The sequence below is a fragment of the Populus alba genome, chromosome 12, assembly GCF_005239225.2.
Source record: "Populus alba chromosome 12, ASM523922v2, whole genome shotgun sequence".
Taxonomy (NCBI): Eukaryota; Viridiplantae; Streptophyta; class Magnoliopsida; order Malpighiales; family Salicaceae; genus Populus; species Populus alba.
Window position 1 is genome coordinate 12,380,510 of NC_133295.1, and position 23,532 is coordinate 12,404,041.

Sequence of the window (23,532 nt, forward strand, 5' to 3'; positions counted from 1 at the left end):
CAAATAATTTCAAAAGATTAAAAAATTAATTTTAAAAAATAAAATAAAAAAATATTAATTTTTTTTCCAAAACATTTTTAAAACGTTATTAATCTTAAGCCAATTGAAAGTCTTACACGAGATTTACATGGCTGTTAAATTACAAAAAGTAGATGCAAGCATGGCCGACATTATCTTAAAACTGTTTTTTCTTATGCTGTCTTTTCTTCGATGTCCATTCATTTTCTTTTCTTATGTTATCTTATCATTCATTTATCATTATAGTAATTTTTTTTTATTAGTGTGGAACCAATTATATATCTCAACTAATTTTATAAATTTTAAAATTAATAATTATATAAAATTCTAGTAATTCTAAATTTTTTAAAATTTAAAGAATTTATTTTTAAAAACAAAATATAAAAACTAACCAATTAAACTATTTCATTTAATATTTGATTACAACAATTTTATAGGGGAGGGTGGTAGATATCATAATTGGATGGTATCAAAGAGTGTCGAGGTAGAAATTAATAAATGATATTATGATTTAATTATTCTATAAAATATTAGAAAATTTGATGAGTTGAGATATTTTTAATAAAATAATTGAAATTCCACATAGATTATAATGTATTTTGTGTTCATCAGTTTTTTTTTTTTTGTAATTAATCCTTTTGGTTTTAAAATTTTAATATTTAATTTCTATAGTTTTTATCCATGTATAACTCGATCATTTTCATCTATTTTATATTATTTTTCAATTTATTTTGTTTTCTTCTTTTAAGAAATAAAACAGGGGAAAATAAGTAGATGATACAAAAAAAATGATAATAAAAGGGAGCATTTCTTTGAAACAAAATACTACTAAATTAAGCATGGTCATGGACTATTTAATTAGTTCTTGATATTACATGTGTCAATTAATTTTTTTAATAAATTATGAGGATTAAGCTGTAATTAACTCATGAAATAAGAAAAAAAACATTAGTACCATACACTTGGCTTTCAGCACAAACTTTTTCGAACAATAATGTGATTCACGCCAGAAGCAGTGCCACCAACACTAGTGACGTATACAGTGGTACCTAAGAGGGGAAATATATATATATATAAAATCTTTGGAGGGCCCAAATTAAGGATCAATATATAAACTACACTAAATTACGGGGACTATAATTAATTTTCTGGAGAGCCTAGCTTTTGCACAGTATTAACTATAACTAAAATTGATTAGTATTTCACTGTAGCGTGGAATATTGTTTACTATGATTGAATTCATTATGGACTGTGAGAGCTTTTACTGTAGACTGCACTGTTTGGCAGGGGTGTTGTTGGGCTGGAGGGCAGGGGCGCCAGTCTGGAGGCAAAACCACTGAGGGAGCTACCCCTAGGTGCTCTGTCTACTCGGCCTTGGGGCTAGGGGCAGACCAGGGCTCTAGGCGCGTCGCCACCTGGTGATTGGTCTGCCCGGCCTTGGGAGCTGGGGCATATCAAGAGCACCCATGGCACTTTGGCTACCACGCCCACAGGCAGGCCGTCCAAGCTCTGCATGGCGCTTGATTTCCTTTTTTTTGGGTGCAGTTCAAGCACTACATGGCGCTTGAGCTGCCTATACTTTTAGTATAAATATATTAAAAATATTATATGTAATTCGCCACATTGTTTGTTTTGTTGATACTTTTTTTTAGTATAATTAATATTAGAAGAATTATATATTATTTCTTAATATATTTTTTTAAGTATAATTGATAGTATAGCTATTACTATGAAAAGAAACCATGTTTGGATACCTAGCTCTTGGGTTCCCTCCTGAGGGCGGACAACCCAAACACCACGTGAGGCTTGGCCTGTTTCCTCTGCGCTACAGTCCAAGCGCTAGGTAGTGCTTTGGTTTGGGCACTGCCAAGCATGGCCCAAGGCTAGCCTTGGGCCTAGCAGGGCAGGACCCAAAATAACATTAGGTTTTCGCCGCTGGCAAACCAAGCAGCATGTGGTGCTTGGGTTGCCTATGCTTTTAGTATAATTACAAGTATTAGTATTAGAAATATTATTATTAGTTTTTTAATATTCTTTTTTTTGGTATAATTAATTTTTAGAGTATTAATAGTAAAAATATTATTGTTTTCTTTTTTTAATATTATTTTTTTAGTATAATTAATATTAAAAGAATTATTATATTTTTTTCTATTTTTTTGATATAATTGATAATACTAGTGTTAGAAATATTATTATTTTTTTAGTATAATTAATAGTGTTGATCTCAAAACTATAATTATTGTTTCTCTTAATATTATTTTTTGTATAATTAATAATAGTAGTCTCTAAAATATTATTATATTTGGTGTTATAAATAATATTATTTTTATAATAATTCATATAATTGCTACTAAAAATATTATTATTTGTATTATAAATATTATTATTTTCATTAAAATTTATAAGAGAGTAAATATTATTAGCATCATTAATAATTTTTTTAAAAAAACTATTATTACTATGAAAAAAACCATGTTGGGACACGTGGCGCTTGGGTTCCCTCCTGAGGGCGGACAACCCAAGCGCCACGTGATGCTTGGTAGGATAGTACAGTATAAGATAGAATCTGTCAAAGGTAGATCATCAAAAAAAAAAAATACCTTGTGTTAATTTCAATGGGAGTACATTCTTTTTATCAGTAAGTCTAGCCCGCTAAATAATATCTGTAACATATTTTGGCCGAAAAAGAAGGTAACTTCTGGGCTAAGGTTGACTCGTGTCTTTTTTTTATTTGTTTTTTAAGCTTCTTTTTTTTTTTTTTTTTTATCTTTCAACACTTGGTTGGTCTAGAAATTAAGCTTCATGTTTTTTTCCCCTTTTACCAGGTTATCTTGTTCGTACGATTCAACTTATGAGGTTTTGCTGACTTGCCTGGGTTTGTTGGTGTTATTTTTTCCTTTTTGTTAATTGGTTTTTTTTCTTTTCGATTTCATCTTTCGACATTTGGATTGTTAAGGATTGGGCATTGTAATTTTTTTTATTTGCTTTACAAGGAGTTGTCTCAACTTCACAACTTGGATCGTGTGTCTGACATGTTAACTTGAATTGTTTTTTTTCTTGTTTTTTTTAATTTTATTATTCAGTATTGAGTTGTATGGAAATTGAATTTCGTGATTTTTTTTTTCTTTTATCAAGTGTTCCTTTTGTACTGGTATTTATGATCACTTCGTTTTATAAAAAAAATAACTCATTTATTATCGTTACTTTTTTTCTTTTTTTATTATATAATTAAATAAAAATAACTTATTGAAACTAGTGAAGTTCATGCCTTGAATCATGGATTTTTTACTTCTTTTTGTTCACCTATCATTTTTCAGAAGTTTCCTTTATTTTATAGCCTTTTGCTTTCATAAAATGGAGACAACTGCCTCCATGTCTTGAATATATTCTCTCATTCTTTTAATCGGATTTCGTCGTTTAAAATAGAACAGTCTTATTGTACAAATTCCAAGCAGCGCTTGGATGGTGTGGATGGATTGAGAATCGAAGGCAAACGCTACACACATGGATTGATATGTAGTCAAGGATATACCAGATCTTATAAACTCTAGTTTTTAAACATTTTTTGTTTATGAAATTATTAGATGAATCTAATTTATTATTTAAAAAAAAATACATAGAGTATCTTGTAGTTTTGTAATTTTTTAACTTTGTCTTAGTTATTTTAGAAATTATAATTTATATTTTAGATCAAAATAATTTTTCAATTTGAAATAAAAAAAATCAAATTACACTCGTATATAATTTATTAGAATTAGTTTCTTTATCATATTACCGCCCCTCTAGCTAGATCGATCTGCAATTTCTTCTTCTTTGTTTTCTTTATGTTGAGCTTGTTCAAACCCTAAAGAAAAATACATGTGAAATAAAAATCGATAGCCCAACTTGCTTTTTGAGAGTTTTTTCTCTTACCTTTTATCAGATACAAATAAATAGTCCAATTTTTATAGATCATAAAGTCAAGATTTGTGGTTGTTAGGCCTGTTGTGTTGTTGACTTCTTGAAAGGAGATTATAATGAATAGATGTGTCAAATTTATGATGTGCCACTTTTCAAAGGTGATTTGTGTATTAACTATAACAAAAAATTTATCAGCATTTTACTATAGCGTAGAATAATATTCACTGTGAATGAATTCACTATGGATTATATTGTTCTACATTATAACACGGGTATTATAAATTATGAGTACTTTCATTATGGAATGAACAGTTGGTGGGGGCATGTGAGGAGGTTGCCGCATGCAGAACCCAAGCGCCAGGCTGGAGGCGTGCCCAGGAGTGTTGCGGACACCAGGCGCTTGGCAAGTAGGCATGGGCGCTGGGCAGGCCACGCCCACTGGGCACACCCTTGGTTGTAGCCACCTGGCACTCAGTCTGCTCAACCTTGGGCACTTAAGCTACCTGCTTATGTGCTAGGCAAACAAAGCGTACACATGGCGCTTAGGCTATTTCTCAGTGCTAGGCACACCCCTGCGCACACGTGGCGCTTGGCCTTCCTGCATGGAGGCTAGGCACATCCCAGCGCACACGTGGTGCTTGGGCTGCGCTGGGCGTCACCCATGCCCGCGCCACACTTGGGGACACCTAGCGCTTCGGTCATGTTGTTGGACCAAAGAGGAATGGGTTCGTCAGAACCCAGGATGAATGGGTCTAGCGTTAGGACCCAATTATTATTGAGTTTTCCATCAAGACCCAAGGTTCCTCGGTCCTAAGATTCTAAATATTATTATTTATTTTAAAAATATTATTATTTTTATTACAATTAATATTATTAATAAATTTCAAAGAAAATATTAGTATTAATATTGAAAACATATTATTATTTATATTATAATTTTTTTGGTATTTTTTATAAAAATAAAAAGTGAGCCCGCGGCGTAATATTATTAGAAATATTCAACAATTCTAGATATTAATATAAAAAATATTATAATTTTCATTGTAAATAGTATTATTTTTCTTACTATACAAAGTATTCATCTAAAACATATTATTATTTTTCTTATTATTCAAAGTATTCATACCACAATATTATTATTTTTCTTAGAATTCAACATATTCATATCAAAGATATTATTATTTGTGTTATAATATTAGTATTTTTATAAGAATTCAAATTTTTAAATATAATTTTTTTTTTTTTGCGTTCTAAATATTCTTGAAATTAAAAATAGTATTATTTGTGTTTTGAATATTATTATTTTTACTATAATCAAAAGTATTAATATTATAAATATTATCTTTTGTGTTATAAATACAATTATTTTTTATAATAATTAATATTATTAATAAAATAATTTCTAAATTAGAAAAAAATATTCTTAATTTAAAAAAACAACTATAGATTTGATTTGAAAGGTAAAATTAAAAATTACTATTACTACTATTGTTATTATCATCATTAATAATTTTTAAAAAATGTTATTGCTATTGAAGAAAAATCATGTGGGGACACGTGGCGCTTGAGCTACTGTGTCGGGGTTGGGCACACCCTCTACGCCCACGTGGTTCTTGGGTTCCTGCCTAAAGCGTATATGTATACCTCTAAACACTTGTGTCCTGCCTTTGACCTAGGTATACCTCTAAACACACGTGGCGCTTGGGCGGATGCCTCGGAGTTTGGCACATCAAAAAACACATATGGCGCTTAGGCATGCCAAGACCCAACTATCCTTGAGCCTTGCATTCTGCATAACCCAAAATAGCCTTGGATCATTTATTATGTGGGGCCTAAAATAAACTTGAGTCATGCTTGTGCTTGACTCAAATAACCTTGAAATCTGCAAGCATCAAGATCCACCTTTTTTAAAAAATAAAATGTAAGTCCGCGGCAACGCAAATGACCTAACTAGTTTTCTCTAAACCAAAACGATTCAATCATGGAAACAACATGGTGAAATTTAAATCTTTTTAAAAAGTAGACCTCAAAACACAGTTGTTTTGCACGTCTTCCAGCATTTGAAAGTGTTGTTTTCCCATCATCAAGATGAGCAATAATGCATACCTTGCAATAATTGAGAGTGTTGTTCTTTTCACAAAAGTATTCAACTTTTGGGAAGGTTAAATCTTTAGTATACTTTTAAATTTTGTATTTTTCAATTTAAATTTGAGTTATGTAATTGTCAAATTTAAATGAAATATCAATAATAGTTTTTGTGTTAATAGTTGATTTGAGAAATCATAATTTTTAGTTTGATTTGAAATAAATCAAATTTAAATTGATGGTATTACTAAATTAAATCCATAAATAATAAGTCATGAAAAGAAAATCTTGAAAGAATTATTTGGAAGATCAGATGGATCACTTAATACTAAATAAATTTCTCAACAAACTAAGCATGTGCAAAATCATTATTAATTAAGAACTAAATCCGACACCATCCTTCCCCGGACGATTTTATTTGGGAATACCAAGAAAATTAAACCCACCATCGACGATCAAATTCTGGCCAGTCACAAACTCAGAATCGTCAGAAGCAAGAAACAGCACTGCGTCAGCTATGTGCTTCGTTTTCAACACACCTTTCAAGTAATAAGACGACTGAAAAAACTTCTCCACCTCCTCTACTCCCATTTCGAATGCCTTATTGCATGCTAGAGGTGTCGCCACCGGTCCTGGCGACACACAGTTGACTCTTATCCCATGCTCGCCCAACTGATAACTTGCACATTTCATCAGTGCCAAAACCCCGCTCTTGGACATGATATAATCTGTGGACTTGTCCCCTGCAAGAGTCGCAGCGGCGCTTGATGTGCAAATGACGCTGCCCTTTACACCTCCGTCCACCATGGCACGCGCCGCGTGCTTCAGGCATGCTGCTGTGCCACGCACGTTTACTGCAAAGAGTTTGTCGCTCGAGTCCAGGTCGAAGTCAAGAACATTTTGCTTACCAAAGCTTGCAATGCCGGCATTGCAGAATATTACGTCAAGGTGACCGTAAAGTTGAACAGTGGATTCCAGAAGGGATTTGACTTGGTTTTCATCAGTTACATCACAGTGGATGTAAGTGGATCTGTTAGTTCCGATGGATTCTGCAAGCTTTTGGCCCTTTTCATCTTGAATATCTGCGATCACGACTGCTCGGGCGCCATTTTCAGCAAAGGCAAGCACGGTGGCCTCGCCTATGCCACTGGCACCTCCCGTGACGATAGCAACCTTGTCTTGAACCTTGTTCTTGCAAGGTTTTGTAGATGCCATTTTAGCTTTGTTTTTGAGTTTTGCAATGAATTACTCGAATTTCAGAATTTAGTACGTTTATATCAACATAATTAATGTAGATACTTTGACTCTAGCTAGCATTGGGATCATCAGATTTCTCAGCATGAGTATAAAAATATTAAAAATTAAAATAATTTAAAATTAAAAAATTAATTTTTTGAAAAACGCATAGACAAAGCTACACTAATCTTAAGCCAATCGAAAGTCGTACACGTGATTTACAGGTGTTAAATTACAAAAAGTAGCAAGATGCATGCCTGGCATACATTATCTTAAAACTGTTTCTCTTATGCCACTTGTCTTTTTTCTTTGACGTTTATTCACTTTCTTTTTTATCTTATCTTGGCCATTAATTTATCATTAATTATGACCGTGAGATGGTATGACTGTGATGATGACAACAATTTTATAGTTGATGGTGGTAGATATTATAATTTAATTATTCTATAAAATATTAGAAAATCTAATATCATGATTTAATTATTCTATAAAATATTAGAAAATTTAATGAGTTGAGATATTTCTTAATAAAATGATTGAAATTCCACACAGATTATAATGTATTTTGCGTGCATCATTTTTTTTTTTTTGTAATTAATCCTTTTGGTTTTAGAAATTGAATATTTAATTTCTATATTTTTTATCCATGTATTACTCTATCATTTTCATCCATTTTATATTATTATGAGGATTAAGATGTAATTAACTCAAGAAAAAAAAAAAGAGCATTCAGTACCATATGCTTGGCTTGCAGCACAAAAGTTTTCAAACAATAATGGGATTCATGCCAGAGGTGCTGTCACCAGCACTTAACGGTGAAAAAAAAAATTTAATTAAATCCTAGAAAATTAAAAAAAAAATAATTGAAAAAATAGAAATATAAAAAAAAACCAATTAAAATTTTAAAAAAATCGACCAGTTCAATTCGGTTTTATAAGTCTCAAAAAAAAAACGAACTGAACCGAACCCAAACAAAAAAAAAACCAAGCCAAACCAGAAAAAACCGAGCCAAACTGATTTAAACCAGTTTTTGTTCTAAAAAATCAAACCGAACTGAAATCAGTTGATTTGAACTAATTTTAGTTTTTTTTTTAAAAATTCAATTTAATTATTAAAAAAAAAAACCAAACTAAACTAAAAATAATTACCCAAACCAGCATTGGTGACGCAATCGCATACAGGGATACCTTCGAGGGAAATATATATATCTTTGATCTTTGGAGGGCCCAAATTAAGGATCAATATATAAACTACACAAAATTATGGGGACTATAATTAATATTCTGGAGACCCTGGATTTTGCATAATATTCACTCCTATAAACACTGACCCTATAATGTGTTGAAAATATTTTTAGTTTCATCATGATTTTAAAATTATTTTATCTTTATTATTTACAATCTTTTATTTTAAGATATATTAAAATTTTCTATTTGAAAATAACTATAATTTTTTGTTTTTTATTTTTTACCAAACAATGCCAAACACATATTTTAGTAAGGGTTTATTTTTGTGATATCTTCTATTTTTTAATTATATTTAATTAAAAAAATACTATGCATTGCAACACTATCACTATTTTTTAAATATTTTTTTTTGTTATATCTTCTATCTTATAATATTGCCACCCACATGGGTCGGTATCCGTGTCTGATCTCTTCTTTGCTGGAAACCATGGCTGCTAAAGCTATGGTTCCAAGTTCCAACACATCTTTCATGACCATATAACCATGACTTACAAACGAGCTCATCTGCAGTCATCATCGTTATAAAAAAAAGTCAAAACCCAAATCAAAAGGCAATAGATAAAAATTGATTTTTTTTATTTTAAATTAATATTTTTTTTATATTTTACAATTATTTTAATACATTAATATTAAAAATAATTTTTAAAAAATAATAACATATTATTTTAATACATTTTTATATCATCCATTCTCTCACTTCTCTTTCTTTCCACCCCCTAAATTAACTTTACATTGGCCAATCAACCGCCAAACCAACCTGAAAAGGCGGGAATTGTTTCTCTCTGTCTTGGTCCATGAAAAGAAACTGGATCATCATCTTTCTCACACAATTATGAAAATTATTGCATTATATTAGTAGCATATTATATATACCCTCCTATATTCAGACCTCAACTTCTTTTCTTTTCTTTTTTAAGAAAATGATGTCGAAAGATGAAAAGGAAGACACTTTATCAATCATCAACACCACAGTCCAAGTCCAGGTAAAAAAAAACGCACACAAAAAGGCCCATCCTTTTTGTTTCTTTTTATACACGAGCACGTAAAGAATGAAGATTTCTAATCTTAGATAGAAACCCAGATGGATTTTATGGATCAATGGTTGCTTCAATGATAAATTTCACATATTTGACACCGTTAACATCTGGTTTGTTGTTGGTTATTTATGTGGAAATTGCAGGAGGAAGAGAGGGAACTGGACCTGGGATCTGAAGAGCTTGATCCTCCTTTACCTCTTACTGTTACTTCCCGGGTAATTTTTAAATTTTTGTTTTTTTTTTTATTCATTCTATCATTCTGTTACTTTTCCCCTTTTGAGCGAGAGGAAGTGCTGCTACCATGTAAATATTGTCAAGGGTAAATTGAAATTTCTTTCTTTTCTAATATTTTCTGTTTTTTGTTTCTTTGATTGAGGAATGGTACAATGTGATAGTACAAAGGAAAGGAAAGGAAAGTAAAATGATTATCTTTAGGGGTAAATTGGAGTTTTTCTTTTTCTTTTTCCTAATAGTTTGAGAGAGGAAATTGTTGAATGTGATGATGTAAAAGAATGGGAAATTGAAAATCTGTTTTCTTTTCCTGTTAGTTAGAAAGGAAATGGCAAGACTGGTGAATTTACTAGTTTAGTATTTTGGATTTTGATTTCAGGTATTGTATATGTTGGGAGATATAACAGCGGGCCCAGCATATCGGTTTGCACAATGGCTGGAGTTGGTTCGTAAGAGAAGTGACAAGTATCGTCCCTCGGGGTTCCCACGCCGGCCTTACAGGCTCGAAACTATGCCCTCCAGGTCTCTTATTCCCCTCTATCTTTGTCATCATTCATGTCAACCATCAAACTAATTATGGTGATTAGTTCAGATAGACTAAATGCTGGTGCTTTATTGCTAATTTTACTTGTGAGGTGGATAGTTAATGAGATTATAATGGGAGCCGATGAGGTAGATTTGCAATTATTACCAAAGACAATTAACCAAGACATTCCACAAAACTGGGAGCTTTTATTAATCTAAGTTATGTGTTTCACTTAAATATTGCCAGTAGTTTATCTTTTTTGTTTGTCTGCAGATGTTTATAAGTGATCCTTGGAAATGCTCTTAAGAGTTTTAAGAATGCATCACCAGCTGACAAAATAAAGTGAAACTTGTCTCACCCAATTGCTTTTCTTATTATCATGTGAAGAAGTGTGAAGTGCCTGCTGTAACTAATGGCAAGAAGCCCTTGATAAACACCTGCTGGTTTCAGTATAGCAAGTGAATGAGGGGAAAACTTGAGTTGTTCGATGACCAAACAGATACAAATGCAAATGTTACTAGCTAGTTTTGTTTTTGTGCGTCAATGTGTGATTCACATGCTGTCTGTCTCCGTTTCCGGAATGATGTTTCTTTTTACCTTCTTGTTGTCATGACTACCGTGCAGTGTGGGAGAATCACTTGTTGATTCAAAAAGTCCACCTCCTGAGCAAGCTCCAGAGGTCAGTTTGTGGGAAAGGCTTGGTAAAGCTGCGGCACAGGACACTGAGTCGGGTTCATTTTCTTGGGACATGCTGTCTTCCCTCCACCACACTGAGCATAGTAGTAGCACCGAAAATTCTGAGGATGAAATGAGCAAAGCCCTCGAAGTATGTGATCCAATTTATAATATAGTTTAAACAACATCTGCTTTGTGATTTATAATTGTGAAGTCAAAGCACAAAGCCTTTGGAAGTTTGTACATATTCTTCAATGATGTCATCTTGATTCCTATTTTTCAGCCTAACTGGCTAATCTAGCTTCTTAACTAACGCTTGTTTTGGATTTGTTTAACCGAGTTTAACTTATCAATAGCTTCGACAAGTTTTTAGGTTATTTCCAGGATAGGATTTCTCAGTAAGACTGTTGAATTGCTATATTTTCCATTATATAGGTATCATTGAAAGAATATTGAGTTTGCCTGTCTGTAGAATAAATTAGAGAAGGAGCCAGTGCATCACAGTTTCTTCTCATTGGCTGTCTCAAATTCTCTTTAGCTGTGTACATGTAGGTAACTGTAAATTCTGGGGGAGTTGTATTCTTTGCCTTGTTCAACCAGCAAGGAAATGTTGATGCTTTTCACAAGGAATCAGCAGCTGTCATAAAGTTTTCATCTTCAAGGATGGCCACACAATCAGAACGTCTTGGCTATGAATTTGCAAAGTGGTTAGGAGTCCAAACTCCACAGGTTATACTGTCATAACCCAGTAGTTAGTGGTTTTTCTAAGATTGCACTGAAGTCTTTTCTTAAAAAATCTTGCCCAAACATTTTCTTCTTTTCTTATTAATGATAAACATTCCTGGTGGAATATTTATAATTGCAGGCTAAAGTCATTCAAAATTGCAGCCCAGAGTGGCTCCAGATCAAGGAAGCTGCAGAGAAAGCAAGAGTTACAGCAGCTTCAGAAGGAGATGAAGTAGGTGAAGTTACATGTTCTGAGCTTTTGGAAGCTCTTGAACTCAGCCGATGCCTTCTTTTGATGAGGTGAAACTAGAACCTAGAATTGTGAATCATGTTACTATAAAGTGAAAACATAAAATACTTTTGCTTCCTTCCCATCCTGCCTCCTTACTGAATAGGTTGAAAGGGGAAGGGCTGGGGAAAGAGATTTCTGTTCTTCGCTATAATCTAATATTGTGCGTGCACATGTATCTTTAATGAATTTGCATGCGTGTCTTTAATGAAATTCACCTGTTTAGTATGTTGGGGTGACTACACTGACCACAGCTACCCTGCACATCCAATTACTGAGAAACTTAGGGATGCCACATCTAAAAGTTTGAGCTAGCGAAGAGTTTCACTTGATATCATCATGTGCTGATTCATCTTTACTAGCATTTCTCAATCAGTTCCCTGGTCCCTACTCCTACTCTATATATCACAGTGAGGAGGATGCATGGTTTTTCATATTGCAGGCATTGCAAAGGAGATTACCTTTTGCATTAGTATTTCAAGGCCAAAATGTTGTGTGTTTGCAGTTATGTTCATGGATCTCCTTTATTGGAGAGCTCAAATGCATTTGAACCACGTGAGACTGGAGAAAGAATTGCAGCAGCACTTGGTAGGGTCTTCCTGTTGGACCTTGTCATCAGAAATGAAGATAGACTCCCTTGCCGTGAGCTTAGTTGGCGTGGAAATCCAGCAAATCTATTGTTGGCTGAGAAAATGACCTCATCAAATGTAAATGGCTTAGAGGCTGCTTTTGATTCTGCAATTAACCGATACCGACCAAAGGTGATTAAAGCTCTACAGAAAGAAAGAAGGGCAACTTCACTGAATAGCAAGTTTAACACTCATAATCGAGTACCAGGACTTGTATCACAGGGCTCTGATGTTTCTGATATTACAGAATCTCCAAAATCCAACAAAATGCCAAGAGTCCGAAAATCAGGAGAATCATCATTTTCTGACCTCATTTCTCAAGCTGTGGCTATTGATTCTGGTGTTCCACGTCGGCCTCCTGCTGAAAAACGCACAAATGACCAGGCAAATTATCCTAAATTGATTGAGCTGCTTCTCAACAGTTCTGATTACACCTCTAATTTGTTATATGAAGTAACAGGAGGGAAATTAGGGGCTCTTCCATTGGTAGGCACTGACTTTACTGATACACGAGTAACAGAAATGGCGGCAGTTGTTCAGGGATTTCGTGGTGGGTTTCGTGCTGCGCTCGGGGATCTGCAAGGTTTCCACGTGTTCCTTCTCACTCTTCACCAAAAACTCGATGGCTTGTTACGAGTTTTATTGAACATCACAAATAAAACATCAGGGGACACTGACAGAGAAGATTTGGTGATCCACGAGTCACCTTCACATGGGGTTGTTCATTATCCTTCTCCACCAAGTAAGGAACGCTTTCTTAATGATAACCATTCAGATTTTAGTGATTCAGATTCACAGAGAATGGCTCAAACTCCAAGGTCATCTTTAGGAAGTAAAGAGAGCTCAGATTCTAGTTCTCCCTTGCCAAGAGAAAGCTGGCATGGAAAGTTGTCCAAGGGGAATGGAGAGCCCCCTCGTAGCCTGTGTCTAACGACAAAGCTCCGTGAAATTCTTAAATTTGCCAAGGTCAGAATGTCAATTAACATGGATTTAGAAATCATATGCTTACTAGACATAGATCACTGGTTACAGTGCTTGAAGATGGCAATTCAGAGTCCAACTAGTCAAGAAGCAAAACCTTGGTTCCAAAAATGTATTTTGTTTTTTCTTCTCGCCCTGATTGTTCTATATTTGACATGTTTTCATAACTGAAAAAATGGATTGGTTAAGTTATCATCTTTCATGCTAATCAGTGGCTGGCTCTTGTAACCACTTTATATAACAAGCTGCATATATAACACAATAGCACACCGACAACAGTGTTAGTAATGTGATTCAGGAATGCCAGAGGCAAAATGGTCCAAAAAATTTCAACCATCAATTGCATGAGAAGTCATTTTCATGTTCTACAGATTTTTTCATCTCGTGTAGTTTTAAGAAGAGATAATTGTTGCAATGATGCACCGTACTTCTAGTCTTTTGCATAATTACCCGCTTTAAAGTGAGGAGGAAAAAACCTAGAAAACATTTGTATTAAAGGTCAAAAGTGAACAGATAGAAATTGATACTTTTGCCACATAATTTCCACGTTGATCAATAGCATGCATCACCGCATTCTGTCAAGTGTAATTAAACTTCGTAAACTCTGAAACTCGATTTGAAAAGAAGGTCATGTGGCAAGGGGAACTGTTTAATTGCTTGATCATTAGGGAGTTACTGTTTAATCATCTTATTTTACTAGAACCTGTAATGTGAGAAATGTAAAGAATTATGCCATGTCCCTGTGCTAATTACCAAGCAAATAAAAGACGTTTGAGAAGGGTGAAAAAATATAGAAACTGCATTGTGTAAGGGAAGCAAAATAAATATTTTTTTTTATACGAGTAAAGGGTTTTTTTGTCATTGATCTAACAGCTTATTGTTTGACATGCATCATTATATGTTAGGTCGATACTGAAACAAATGAAGAATTAGAACACTGGAATGAAATGCTGAGAAATGATGCTATCAAACTCTGTCAGGAGAACAATTTCAATACAGGATATTTTGAGGGCAGTGATAGTAGCTGTGTTGTGGATGCATATGAGTTGAAGGTAAAAGATCCATGCATTGTTCAGGTTGCATATCTAAGATGAAGTCAATGTTTTTTGTTAATGTTTTTCTAATATACAAGACAGTTACTGGGAAAGATTTATTTTCCTCATTTTAGGATTTTCCAAAAAAATTTTCATTATAACTTACAGGTAAGATTAGAGCACATTCTTGAGAGGATATCATTGATCTCCGAAGCTGCAAACACAGAGAAACCATCATTAATCACAAATAGTCTGTTTATTGGTGGCACCCTGGCTGCAAGATCAGTTTACACTTTGCAACATCTAGGAATCTCACATATTTTGTGTTTGTGTGCCAATGAAATTGGACAGTCAGAGTCACAGCACCCAGATCTGTTTCAGTACAAGAATTTTTCGGTGAGTGAGTTTTTCCTTCTCCATTTGCAATCGTTCCATTCTTCTGGGGACAGTGCTCTGCTTTGTTTTATACCTTCGAGTAAAGCTGGATCAATTTGTTGAGGTTTCTCTCTGCTATTTGGGACAAAAAAAATGAAATAATTTATTAGAACAGTAGGAGTAGTCGTTGTAGCATTCTCAGACATATGCTCCTATCTGGAAGAGTCGGTAATTTTCAGAAAACCAACTGTTTTGCTGCACAGCGTGTTTTTTCTCTTCCTGTTCTCAGAAAGTTTCTGCAGACTATGATCATAAAGTGTGCAGATGATTTTCCTTATGTTTCTAATAGCCAGATTTTCCAATATCGTTCTGGGTAGAACAAAATAATCTGTAACATTATTGATCACAGAATCTGGAGCTCCTCACCTTTTTTCATTTTCCAGCATATATTTGGAACGTATTCTATATTCACAACACTACTTTCTACTTGAACAGATTAGTGACCATGAGGATTCAAATATCAGCAGTATCTTTGGAGAAGCTTCTGATTTTATTGATCATGTTGAATCAATAGGCGGAAGGGTTCTAGTTCATTGCTTTGAAGGGAGAAGTAGGAGTGCTACATTAGTTCTTGCATATTTAATGCTCAGGAAGTAAGTGAAAATCACAAATTTTTTCATGTATGGAAGCTCTATCATCAAACAAGCGGATTATTGAATGTCTGCTGTGAATAAGCTGCTGCGTCATAAGTTCTGTAAACCTAGCATTTTTATTCTTGATGCAGGAAATTCACTCTACTAGAAGCATGGAATGCTCTAAGACGAGCTCACCGCCGAGCTCAGCCCAATGATGGTTTTGCAAAAGCTTTACTGGATCTGGACCGCCAACTGCACGGGAAGGTTTCCATGGAATGGCAGAGGCGGAAGCCAGAGATTAGAGTCTGTCCCGTCTGTGGGGATAATGCTGGTCTGAGCAGCAGTTCACTCAAGCTTCACTTGCAGAAATCACACAAGAAGCTATCGTCAGGCAGCGTGGACAGTGCAATGACTATGGAGATACAAAAGGCTCTGGATGCACTAAAAATGACCCGAGGTGGCAGCGTCAGCCCTACATTGAGGCAGTCTTCGCCATCTCTGGATGGCTAGGTACAGGAGATACATTTTAGTCCAAGAAAATCATCGAGCACCTTTTCTTAGAAGAACTCTCGCTAATCAATCCATGTCGCTTGTGGCCATTTGTGAACGGCTTCACCAAAATTCACAGTATCGACAGACATTGAACGCGGCCATTATTGATAGACCACTATGCGCAACAAGAGAATGAAAATTTATATCGAAGCCCTAGGTCGGGGTCGCGGTGCTGATGTGTTGGAGATGAATGTTCAAGTGGTATCATTTTTCCCTCTTGTTTTTATTGGTGGGGGGATTGTAACATGTATAATTACACATCCGCAAGGGATCAAGCAATTGCTGGTATTTCTTTTAACAAAGATCCATGGCACTCTTCAACTGAAGACTCTCGCTTTGCCATCTTTGGTTTGCCCTTGGTATGTTAAAGAACAACATCTGGGAGCATGTTAAATGGCACAAATCAAAATGCTAGAGAATTTTGAGGGCAGCCATTATATTATTTTAAAGGTATAGACATTCTGCATCAGAGAGAAGCATGACACCACAGTTTCAAGTTCAATTCATAATTTCGTATTACATGAGAGTTCTGTAAAACTGACTGAATCATAACCTTCCATTGTTAGTCCTTTCATTAAGGGAGCTAACCCATGCACCACACTACAATTTGCCTCTAAACTATTCATGCTATCATGGTGCAATGATACAGCCTTTAAACCCAGCCAGCAATGAAGCACAGCTCCAAATCCCACTAACAGGTAGTCCTTTCAATAAAACAGACTACAAATAATTTGCCAATTCGAATGAAAACCACAGTAACAAACAACATTCTAGCAAAGGTTACTGAATAAGAGGATTCGCTCTACACAACGTTCAACATGTCGGGCAAGGCATCGGGAGCACCACCACTTTGACCATTGAGCACAACAACATTTCCGTCGGAATCAACATCTATAATGACAGAATCACCTTCTTTGATCTCTGCTGAAAGCATTTTCTCAGCCATGCTGTCCTCAAGGAGCCTCATTATAGCTCTTCTCAAAGGCCTTGCACCATACGATGGGTTATACCCTTCATCTACCACCCTATCTCTAAATCTCTCGGTCACTTGAAGTTCTATTTCCTTGGCCTTCAACCTCTCAAAGACCTCCTTCAACATTATATCAGCAATATCCTTGACCTCCAGCTTGGAAAGTTGACGGAAAACAATCATCTCATCCAATCTGTTCAAGAACTCTGGCCTAAAATACTGCTTTAACTCCTCTGTCACCAGGCTCTTAATTCGGTTGTAACTGCTATCCTTCTCATCATAATCAAGATCAAATCCCATCTTGCGCCCTCCCTTCTCAATAACACTGCTACCAACATTTGAAGTCATTATCAGGAGGGTATTTTTGAAGTCCACTGTCCTGCCCTTGCTGTCTGTCAACCTTCCATCTTCAAGAATTTGAAGCATAATATTAAAGACATCAGGATGGGCCTTCTCAATCTCATCAAAGAGTACCACAGTGTAAGGACGACGCCGAACAGCCTCTGTCAACTGACCACCTTCAGTGTAACCAACATAACCAGGAGGTGAACCAATTAGCTTGGCAACAGTGTGTCTTTCCATGTACTCGCTCATATCAAGTCGGATCATGGCTTCTTCTGAGCCAAAGTAGTAGGCAGCTAGTGCTTTTGCCAGTTCTGACTTCCCGACACCAGTTGGACCAGAAAAGATGAAGCTAGCAATTGGTCGATTTGGGTTCTTAAGCCCAACACGAGCTCGGCGGATGGCACGGCTGATTGCCTTGACAGCTTCATCCTGACCAATGACTCTCTTGTGAAGGGTATCTTCCATCTTTAGGAGACGATCAGATTCATCCGTGGATACTTTCTCTACAGGTATGCCAGTCCAAGAAGAGACAATGTGCTGAATATCTGATTCAGTGACAGTGGGACCTACATCCCCTGCCTCTGTCTCAGCTTTGCTCATTTCCTTGCCTTTCTCCACAATAGCTGTGATCTGTGCTCTAAGGTCCATTTCTCTGTCTCGCAATTCCCCAGCCTGTTCAAAATTACCAATGACATGAGATAGCTGAAGGAAATAAGGACATAAATAAACAAACGACAGAAGCAATGTGCAGTCTTGAGGTCTTAAAGCTTCTCTTCTCAAAAAACCTTTTCACTGTTCAATAAATTTTGAAATCATAACACTAAGTATTTTGGAAGTTCATCAAAAATGTCTCATCTCATGGAAACAAACAGGGTAGCCCTAGAAAACCCAATTAGACAATTGGAAAGCACAAGAAAGAAGCAATTTAAACCTTTTCAAAGTCTTGGCCGCGGACAGCTTCATCCTTTTCCTTTGTGATTTGTCTGACCTCTTTCTCAAGCTCTCTTGCTTCCTCAGGGACCTGGAAGAATGAAGTAAAAAAAATTAAAAATAAATGACAGGATGATGGTGGAGTAAATGGATAGAAGATTTTACCTGTGCATGCTGAAGGCGAACCCGAGAACCAGCTTCATCAATCAGATCAATTGCTTTATCAGGCAGAAAACGGTCACTGAAAGAAATGCAAGGAGAAAAAAAGATCAAGGGAGAGAATTTCCATAAGACTAATTATAGAGGGGAGCTTTTGAAGGACTAATTATGCCAGAGACAGCAAAAATGAAAATTAACAACTTCCATAGAAAGGTAATTCATAGAATTCTAGCAGAATCTCATGAAACAAATTTCAGAATTTGGGAGCATCCGATAGAATTGAATCAAGTGGAGGAAAGCCTTTGACATGGATCATGAACATTTCTAGGGTATTGTGGAGGGTTCAACACAGACTGGAAGGGGAGAAAAGCAGCAGGGGAGAACTCATGCATGGTTCAAAAACATCAGCTTCAACAGAGACCGTCTACAAGGTAGTCAATGGTATGAACAATTATTGCAAATTCATGTGCTCCCACCGGCTCTGCCAAGATGTATATATAATGCGCCACCGGGAAATGATATCTCCAATATGCTCATCTCCTTCCTTTTTTTTTTTCCATGTCATCATATGTATCTCAAGTTTCAAGTAAGCTTCAGAGATGCTGAGGAAATCTACCAATAAATTTGAGAGACTACTATAAACAAATTACTTGTTTTCTTAAGATATACAAGCAGTGACTTTTCTCCTCTATAAATGAGCATCCATGCAAGTAATAAGTGTGGCAAATGCTGCAGATACGTGTAGCTATATAACATAAATGTGAACTTAAAAATTAGAAAAGGATTATTTTATGGCTCACTCACCTGATGTACTGGTATGACAACTGAGCAGCAGCTATTAAGGCCTCATCTGTGTAACGGAGTTTGTGGTGGATCTCATATCGCTCACGAAGTCCTTTCAAAATCTGTATTGTTTCATCCACAGATGGCTCAGGTACTTTGACTGGCTGGAAACGTCTTTCCAAAGCAGGGTCCTTCTCAATGTGCTTTCTGTACTCATCTAGGGTTGTAGCTCCAATACACTGCATTAAGGGGATGAATAAGAAACAAGGTTGAATTTGAAACTTTGAGCCACAAATTTCAAATATAAACAAAATAATCCAAGTTGGCCACATATGGAGGGGCTGGCCAAATGCTGGATATGACTGAGTTATTACATATTACATAATATAATAAGTCAGGTCCAACAAAGACTCAATAATTCAAGGGAACACAAACCATTACAATTTAGAGTCAAATTCATCGCTATTAAGAAGACTCAGTACAGGAAAGGATTCAGAGTTTGCAAACCATAGACAGAACCCGGCCATAAATTGAGAAAAGGTATGATCAACTCAAGTTTAGGCACCAGAAAAAAAATACTCAAGTTTCACACAAAATAGGCTACAGTGAACAGCAGATTCACCTACATGAACCCCCACACAGAACAGGCTCCAATGAGCAGTTTTTCAAGGCATGATCAACTCAGGTTTAATGGTCAGCATTTTTTAAAAGAAATTAAGTGAAGCTTAATACTAAATGTAAGAGATGTAACAGTCAGACTGCATGCCACAAATTCACAATGACCTCCAGTCATAGCATTTAACAATTTCCCTTGAATATCATGTGCACAAGACAAAAAATTACCTGCAATTCACCTCTAGCAAGAGCTGGTTTCAAAATATTAGCAGCATCAATAGCCCCTTCTGCTGCTCCTGCCCCTATCAGGGTATGCACCTCATCAATAAAGAGAATTATTTCATCACTTTGTTTGATTTCCTCCATTAGCTTCTTCAATCTTTCCTCAAACTCTCCACGGTATTTAGTTCCAGCAACAAGAAGGCCCATGTCAAGGGTGATAACCTAAACCACACCACACAAAAAAAAAAAAAACATCAGTCTGTCTTGAGTACAATAGTTTCCCTACCAACTTCAAAATTTTCTAGGAAACACTTCTAAAAATTTCTCACGAAGATGGCATAGCAACGCAAATTGTAGTCAGTTGACAGAATCTCCCATTTACATGCACAGTTTATCAATATTACAGATAATAAAGCAAGTGTGTAGTTCATTACTTGGTGTGCACTGAGCATACATAATTCACAGAAATTTTTATACTACAACCCAAATGCACCCCCAAATTGTGACAATAAAATGAACCAATATTCACCTTCTTTCCCTCAATTGTCTCAGGAACATCACCGCTTGCTATCCTCTGAGCAAGACCTTCAGCAATTGCAGTTTTCCCAACCCCAGGTTCTCCAATGAGACAAGGGTTATTCTTAGTTCTTCGGCCCAGGATTTGAACAACACGTTCTATTTGCGGCTGCCTTCCAACAACAGGATCCAATTTACCCTGAAGGCAAAAAAATCATCTTAAGAGAAACACTTAGAAGAGAAGTATCTACTTATAGCATGTTTAGAAACAAAACAAAAACAGTAAAAAAAAAAAGCTTTAGTATTAAATCACCTCCTCTGCTAATTTAGTCAAATTAGTTCCATATTCCTCAAGTGTAGGCATCTTGTTGTTACTGCTTCCAGGTCCAACAGTGGAACCAGCCAGGTTTTCTGTGCTCTCACCCACCATTCGAATGACCTAATCACAACAATCAGCACTTCGTTAATTCTATGTGTACACAACAAATGGCTTGATGAACACAGAAAATTAGGTTAACAAAGCTCCAGGGATGCATTGCTTGCCTGTGTGCGTATGTTACTAGGATCAGCACCTAAATTCTCGAGAACACGGGCTGCTACACCTTCACCTTCACGAAGTAGCCCGAGAAGCAAGTGCTCGGATCCAATATAATTATGACCTGAAAAGATTCGTGGAGGTCAGATTTCTTGGTTAGCATTGAGCACTTCATTTCTCAAAGTATCACACACACAAACACACATAACAGAATCACTGCTCAGTTGAAAGGGAAAATTATTGAGTTACAGGAAGTGGAAACTGGCTTGAATTACAGGAAAGCTCTGGTGATACCATTGTATCTCTTAACAGCACATATTATGTTATGATTGCAATAACAGTTCTATGTGAAATTCCATCATGACCTTCAAAAGTTTTCATCCCAAATTTAAGAGGATATTATAGTTCAAAATAAACCTATGCCAACATGAAGAAACCACTTTTGGCCCAAAGTTCTCAAACTACAGTCAATGTCAGAAAAGGAAAAAGAAAACAAATTCTACCAAGTTGGCGGGCCTCTTCCAATGATAGTTCCAATACACGCTTGGCACGAGGTGTGAACGGAATTTCCACAGCAACAAATCCACTACCCCTGCCAATAATCTTCTCCACCTCTACACGTGCATCTTTAAGATTGATTCCCATAGATTTGAGAACCTTTGCAGCAATTCCAGTTCCTTCACCAATAAGCCCCAACAGGATCTGTTCTGTTCCGACAAAATTATGACCAAGCCGTCTTGCTTCCTCTTGAGCAAGCATAATTACTTTGATTGCTTTTTCTGTAAAACGTTCAAACATAGCTCTAGGTACAAATCGCTTAGCCTTTTGCTGCCTAGGAGAGATTGTAATTGCAACCTTAGAATGGAAAGAATGTCCATGTCTCAACAGTGTATCTAAACAGTTTGCACTACGCAATCCTGAGTATCCACTTATCACCAAACCCCGTGATGGTAAGCTACACATCATTTTGGCCGAGGAGTCCCTTGATTTTTTAGATTCTTCATATTGACAATGCCTTGGACAAGGAGCTACAGCAGGAATATTAGCAGAATGAACTAGAAGCCTAGCCATGTAATTCCCAGGAAAGATCCTGCAAGTCACAATGACATTTATTAGTGAAAATCCAATAAAAGAGATCAGAGGGGGGGGGGACACTTAGAATTAAATAAATTATAAATTCCTCAAAAAAAAAAAACATTCACTGAAAAGCAAATAACCATTTCATTTTTATTTTTTAGTGTTTGGGGGTATGGTAACTTTCACTTTTGGATGCGTTTCACTTGAAAAGGCATTAAATTGATGCTTTTTTTAGTGTTTTTTATGGTATTGATGTGATGTCAAATTTTTTTAAAAATCTGGAAAAAAAAATCATTTTGATGCATTTTCAAATGAGAAGCACCTGGAGCCACAATACTAAACACCCACTTACATTCATCGATCAACAGAGGCAGCGTTCAACACTCAACTCAACTAACATTTACACTACACCGATATTAAATTGAGAAACTCGGACACACGTAAAGTTCTCTCAAGGATAAAACATTTCCCAGTTCAAATACTACATTTGATATTGAATATATTACTAAAACTTAACAGAACCAAAATCACAAACAGAATACACAAAAATCACAAACACCATTGAACCAGACCAAAAGGTAAGCAAACCTTGCCCCAAGACTCTATCTACAAAAATCAATCTATTTTTTTATAGAAATAATTACTAATTGACTGAAAACAGCAGCACAACTTTCCATAAAACAGACTGAAGCTTCTCTATCAAAAAAACCTACCAGTTTCAGATTTACAAATAGCAAAAAACATAATAACCCTAACAGCAAATTTATTCAACCACCCCTTTTTTTCATAAAAAAAAAAATATATCAATCAACAAGCACTTAATAAATAAGAAAAGAAAAGGTCAACCAGCCGATAAAACCCTAAAAATGTCGAACTGATGGATTAAAATAAAAATCGATGACCAGCAACTTCTCATAAACCCTAATATTTAACAGATTGAAATGCAGGAACCAAAAAATAAGTTTACCTAGATTAACTTAACGAGCAGTGATTAAATGAAACGGAGAGATAGGGACCTAAGGGGGTCTATCTTACTACTTTCCGAGAAAGAGAAGGAGAAAGGGATATATAGACCCTCTTTAATGGTCGGCCAAGAGGTGGAGATGGAGGAGGTAGAGATATAGATGGATGTGATTTATGATATGATATCGAACAAAATTTTCTTTTTTTTATTAATTATTGCTATTATTTTCTTGCCCTTGTT

At 35.5% G+C, this 23,532-nt stretch overlaps 3 protein-coding genes across 5 annotated transcripts; 1 reads left to right on the plus strand and 2 right to left on the minus strand.

The window, feature by feature from the left end:
• Positions 1 to 6,300: 6,300 nt before the first annotated feature.
• Positions 6,301 to 7,300, minus strand: LOC118044617 ((-)-isopiperitenol/(-)-carveol dehydrogenase, mitochondrial). Its single transcript, XM_035053007.2, has one exon. The coding sequence runs from the start codon at positions 7,216 to 7,218 to the stop codon at positions 6,418 to 6,420; it is 801 nt and encodes a 266-aa protein (XP_034908898.1). The 5' UTR covers positions 7,219 to 7,300; the 3' UTR covers positions 6,301 to 6,417.
• A 1,897-nt stretch (positions 7,301 to 9,197) lies between these two features.
• LOC118044615 (dual specificity protein phosphatase PHS1) lies at positions 9,198 to 16,502 on the plus strand. Of its 2 annotated transcripts, XM_035053005.2 has the most exons (12): positions 9,198 to 9,469; positions 9,667 to 9,738; positions 10,134 to 10,276; positions 10,905 to 11,106; positions 11,508 to 11,684; positions 11,821 to 11,981; positions 12,476 to 13,341; positions 13,429 to 13,565; positions 14,486 to 14,632; positions 14,783 to 15,010; positions 15,485 to 15,642; positions 15,774 to 16,502. In XM_035053005.2, the coding sequence occupies exons 1-12, from the start codon at positions 9,407 to 9,409 to the stop codon at positions 16,132 to 16,134; spliced, it is 2,715 nt and encodes a 904-aa protein (XP_034908896.1). In that variant the 5' UTR covers positions 9,198 to 9,406; the 3' UTR covers positions 16,135 to 16,502. The 2 variants fall into 2 exon arrangements, with proteins under 2 accessions (XP_034908896.1, XP_034908895.1); XM_035053004.2 differs by having other exon boundaries at positions 12,476 to 13,565.
• A 164-nt stretch (positions 16,503 to 16,666) lies between these two features.
• On the minus strand, positions 16,667 to 23,493 carry LOC118044616 (chaperone protein ClpC, chloroplastic). Of its 2 annotated transcripts, none has more exons than XM_035053006.2 (10): positions 23,296 to 23,493; positions 21,755 to 22,341; positions 21,260 to 21,375; positions 21,030 to 21,155; positions 20,730 to 20,915; positions 20,207 to 20,422; positions 19,385 to 19,602; positions 18,587 to 18,662; positions 18,423 to 18,512; positions 16,667 to 18,163 (listed from the first exon to the last, which is right to left on the minus strand). In XM_035053006.2, exons 2-10 carry the CDS (start codon positions 22,320 to 22,322, stop codon positions 16,979 to 16,981), a joined length of 2,781 nt encoding a protein of 926 aa, XP_034908897.1. In that variant the 5' UTR covers positions 22,323 to 22,341; positions 23,296 to 23,493; the 3' UTR covers positions 16,667 to 16,978. The 2 variants fall into 2 exon arrangements, with proteins under 2 accessions (XP_034908897.1, XP_073259663.1); XM_073403562.1 differs by having other exon boundaries at positions 23,364 to 23,477.
• Between the last annotated feature and the right edge of the window lie 39 nt (positions 23,494 to 23,532).

Coding starts and splice junctions, on each gene's coding strand:
- LOC118044617 (XM_035053007.2), bottom strand. CDS start 7,218: ATGGCATCTACAAAACCTTGCAAGAACAAGGTTCAAGACAAGGTTGCT.
- LOC118044615 (XM_035053004.2), top strand. CDS start 9,407: ATGATGTCGAAAGATGAAAAGGAAGACACTTTATCAATCATCAACACC. Junction 11,685..11,820: donor TAGGAGTCCAAACTCCACAG/GTTATACTGTCA, acceptor TTATAATTGCAG/GCTAAAGTCATTCAAAATTG. Junction 13,566..14,485: donor AAATTCTTAAATTTGCCAAG/GTCAGAATGTCA, acceptor ATTATATGTTAG/GTCGATACTGAAACAAATGA.
- LOC118044616 (XM_035053006.2), bottom strand. CDS start 22,322: ATGGCTAGGCTTCTAGTTCATTCTGCTAATATTCCTGCTGTAGCTCCT. Junction 18,663..19,384: donor TTGTCATACCAGTACATCAG/GTGAGTGAGCCA, acceptor CATTTCTTTCAG/TGACCGTTTTCTGCCTGATA. Junction 18,164..18,422: donor GCGGCCAAGACTTTGAAAAG/GTTTAAATTGCT, acceptor AATTTTGAACAG/GCTGGGGAATTGCGAGACAG.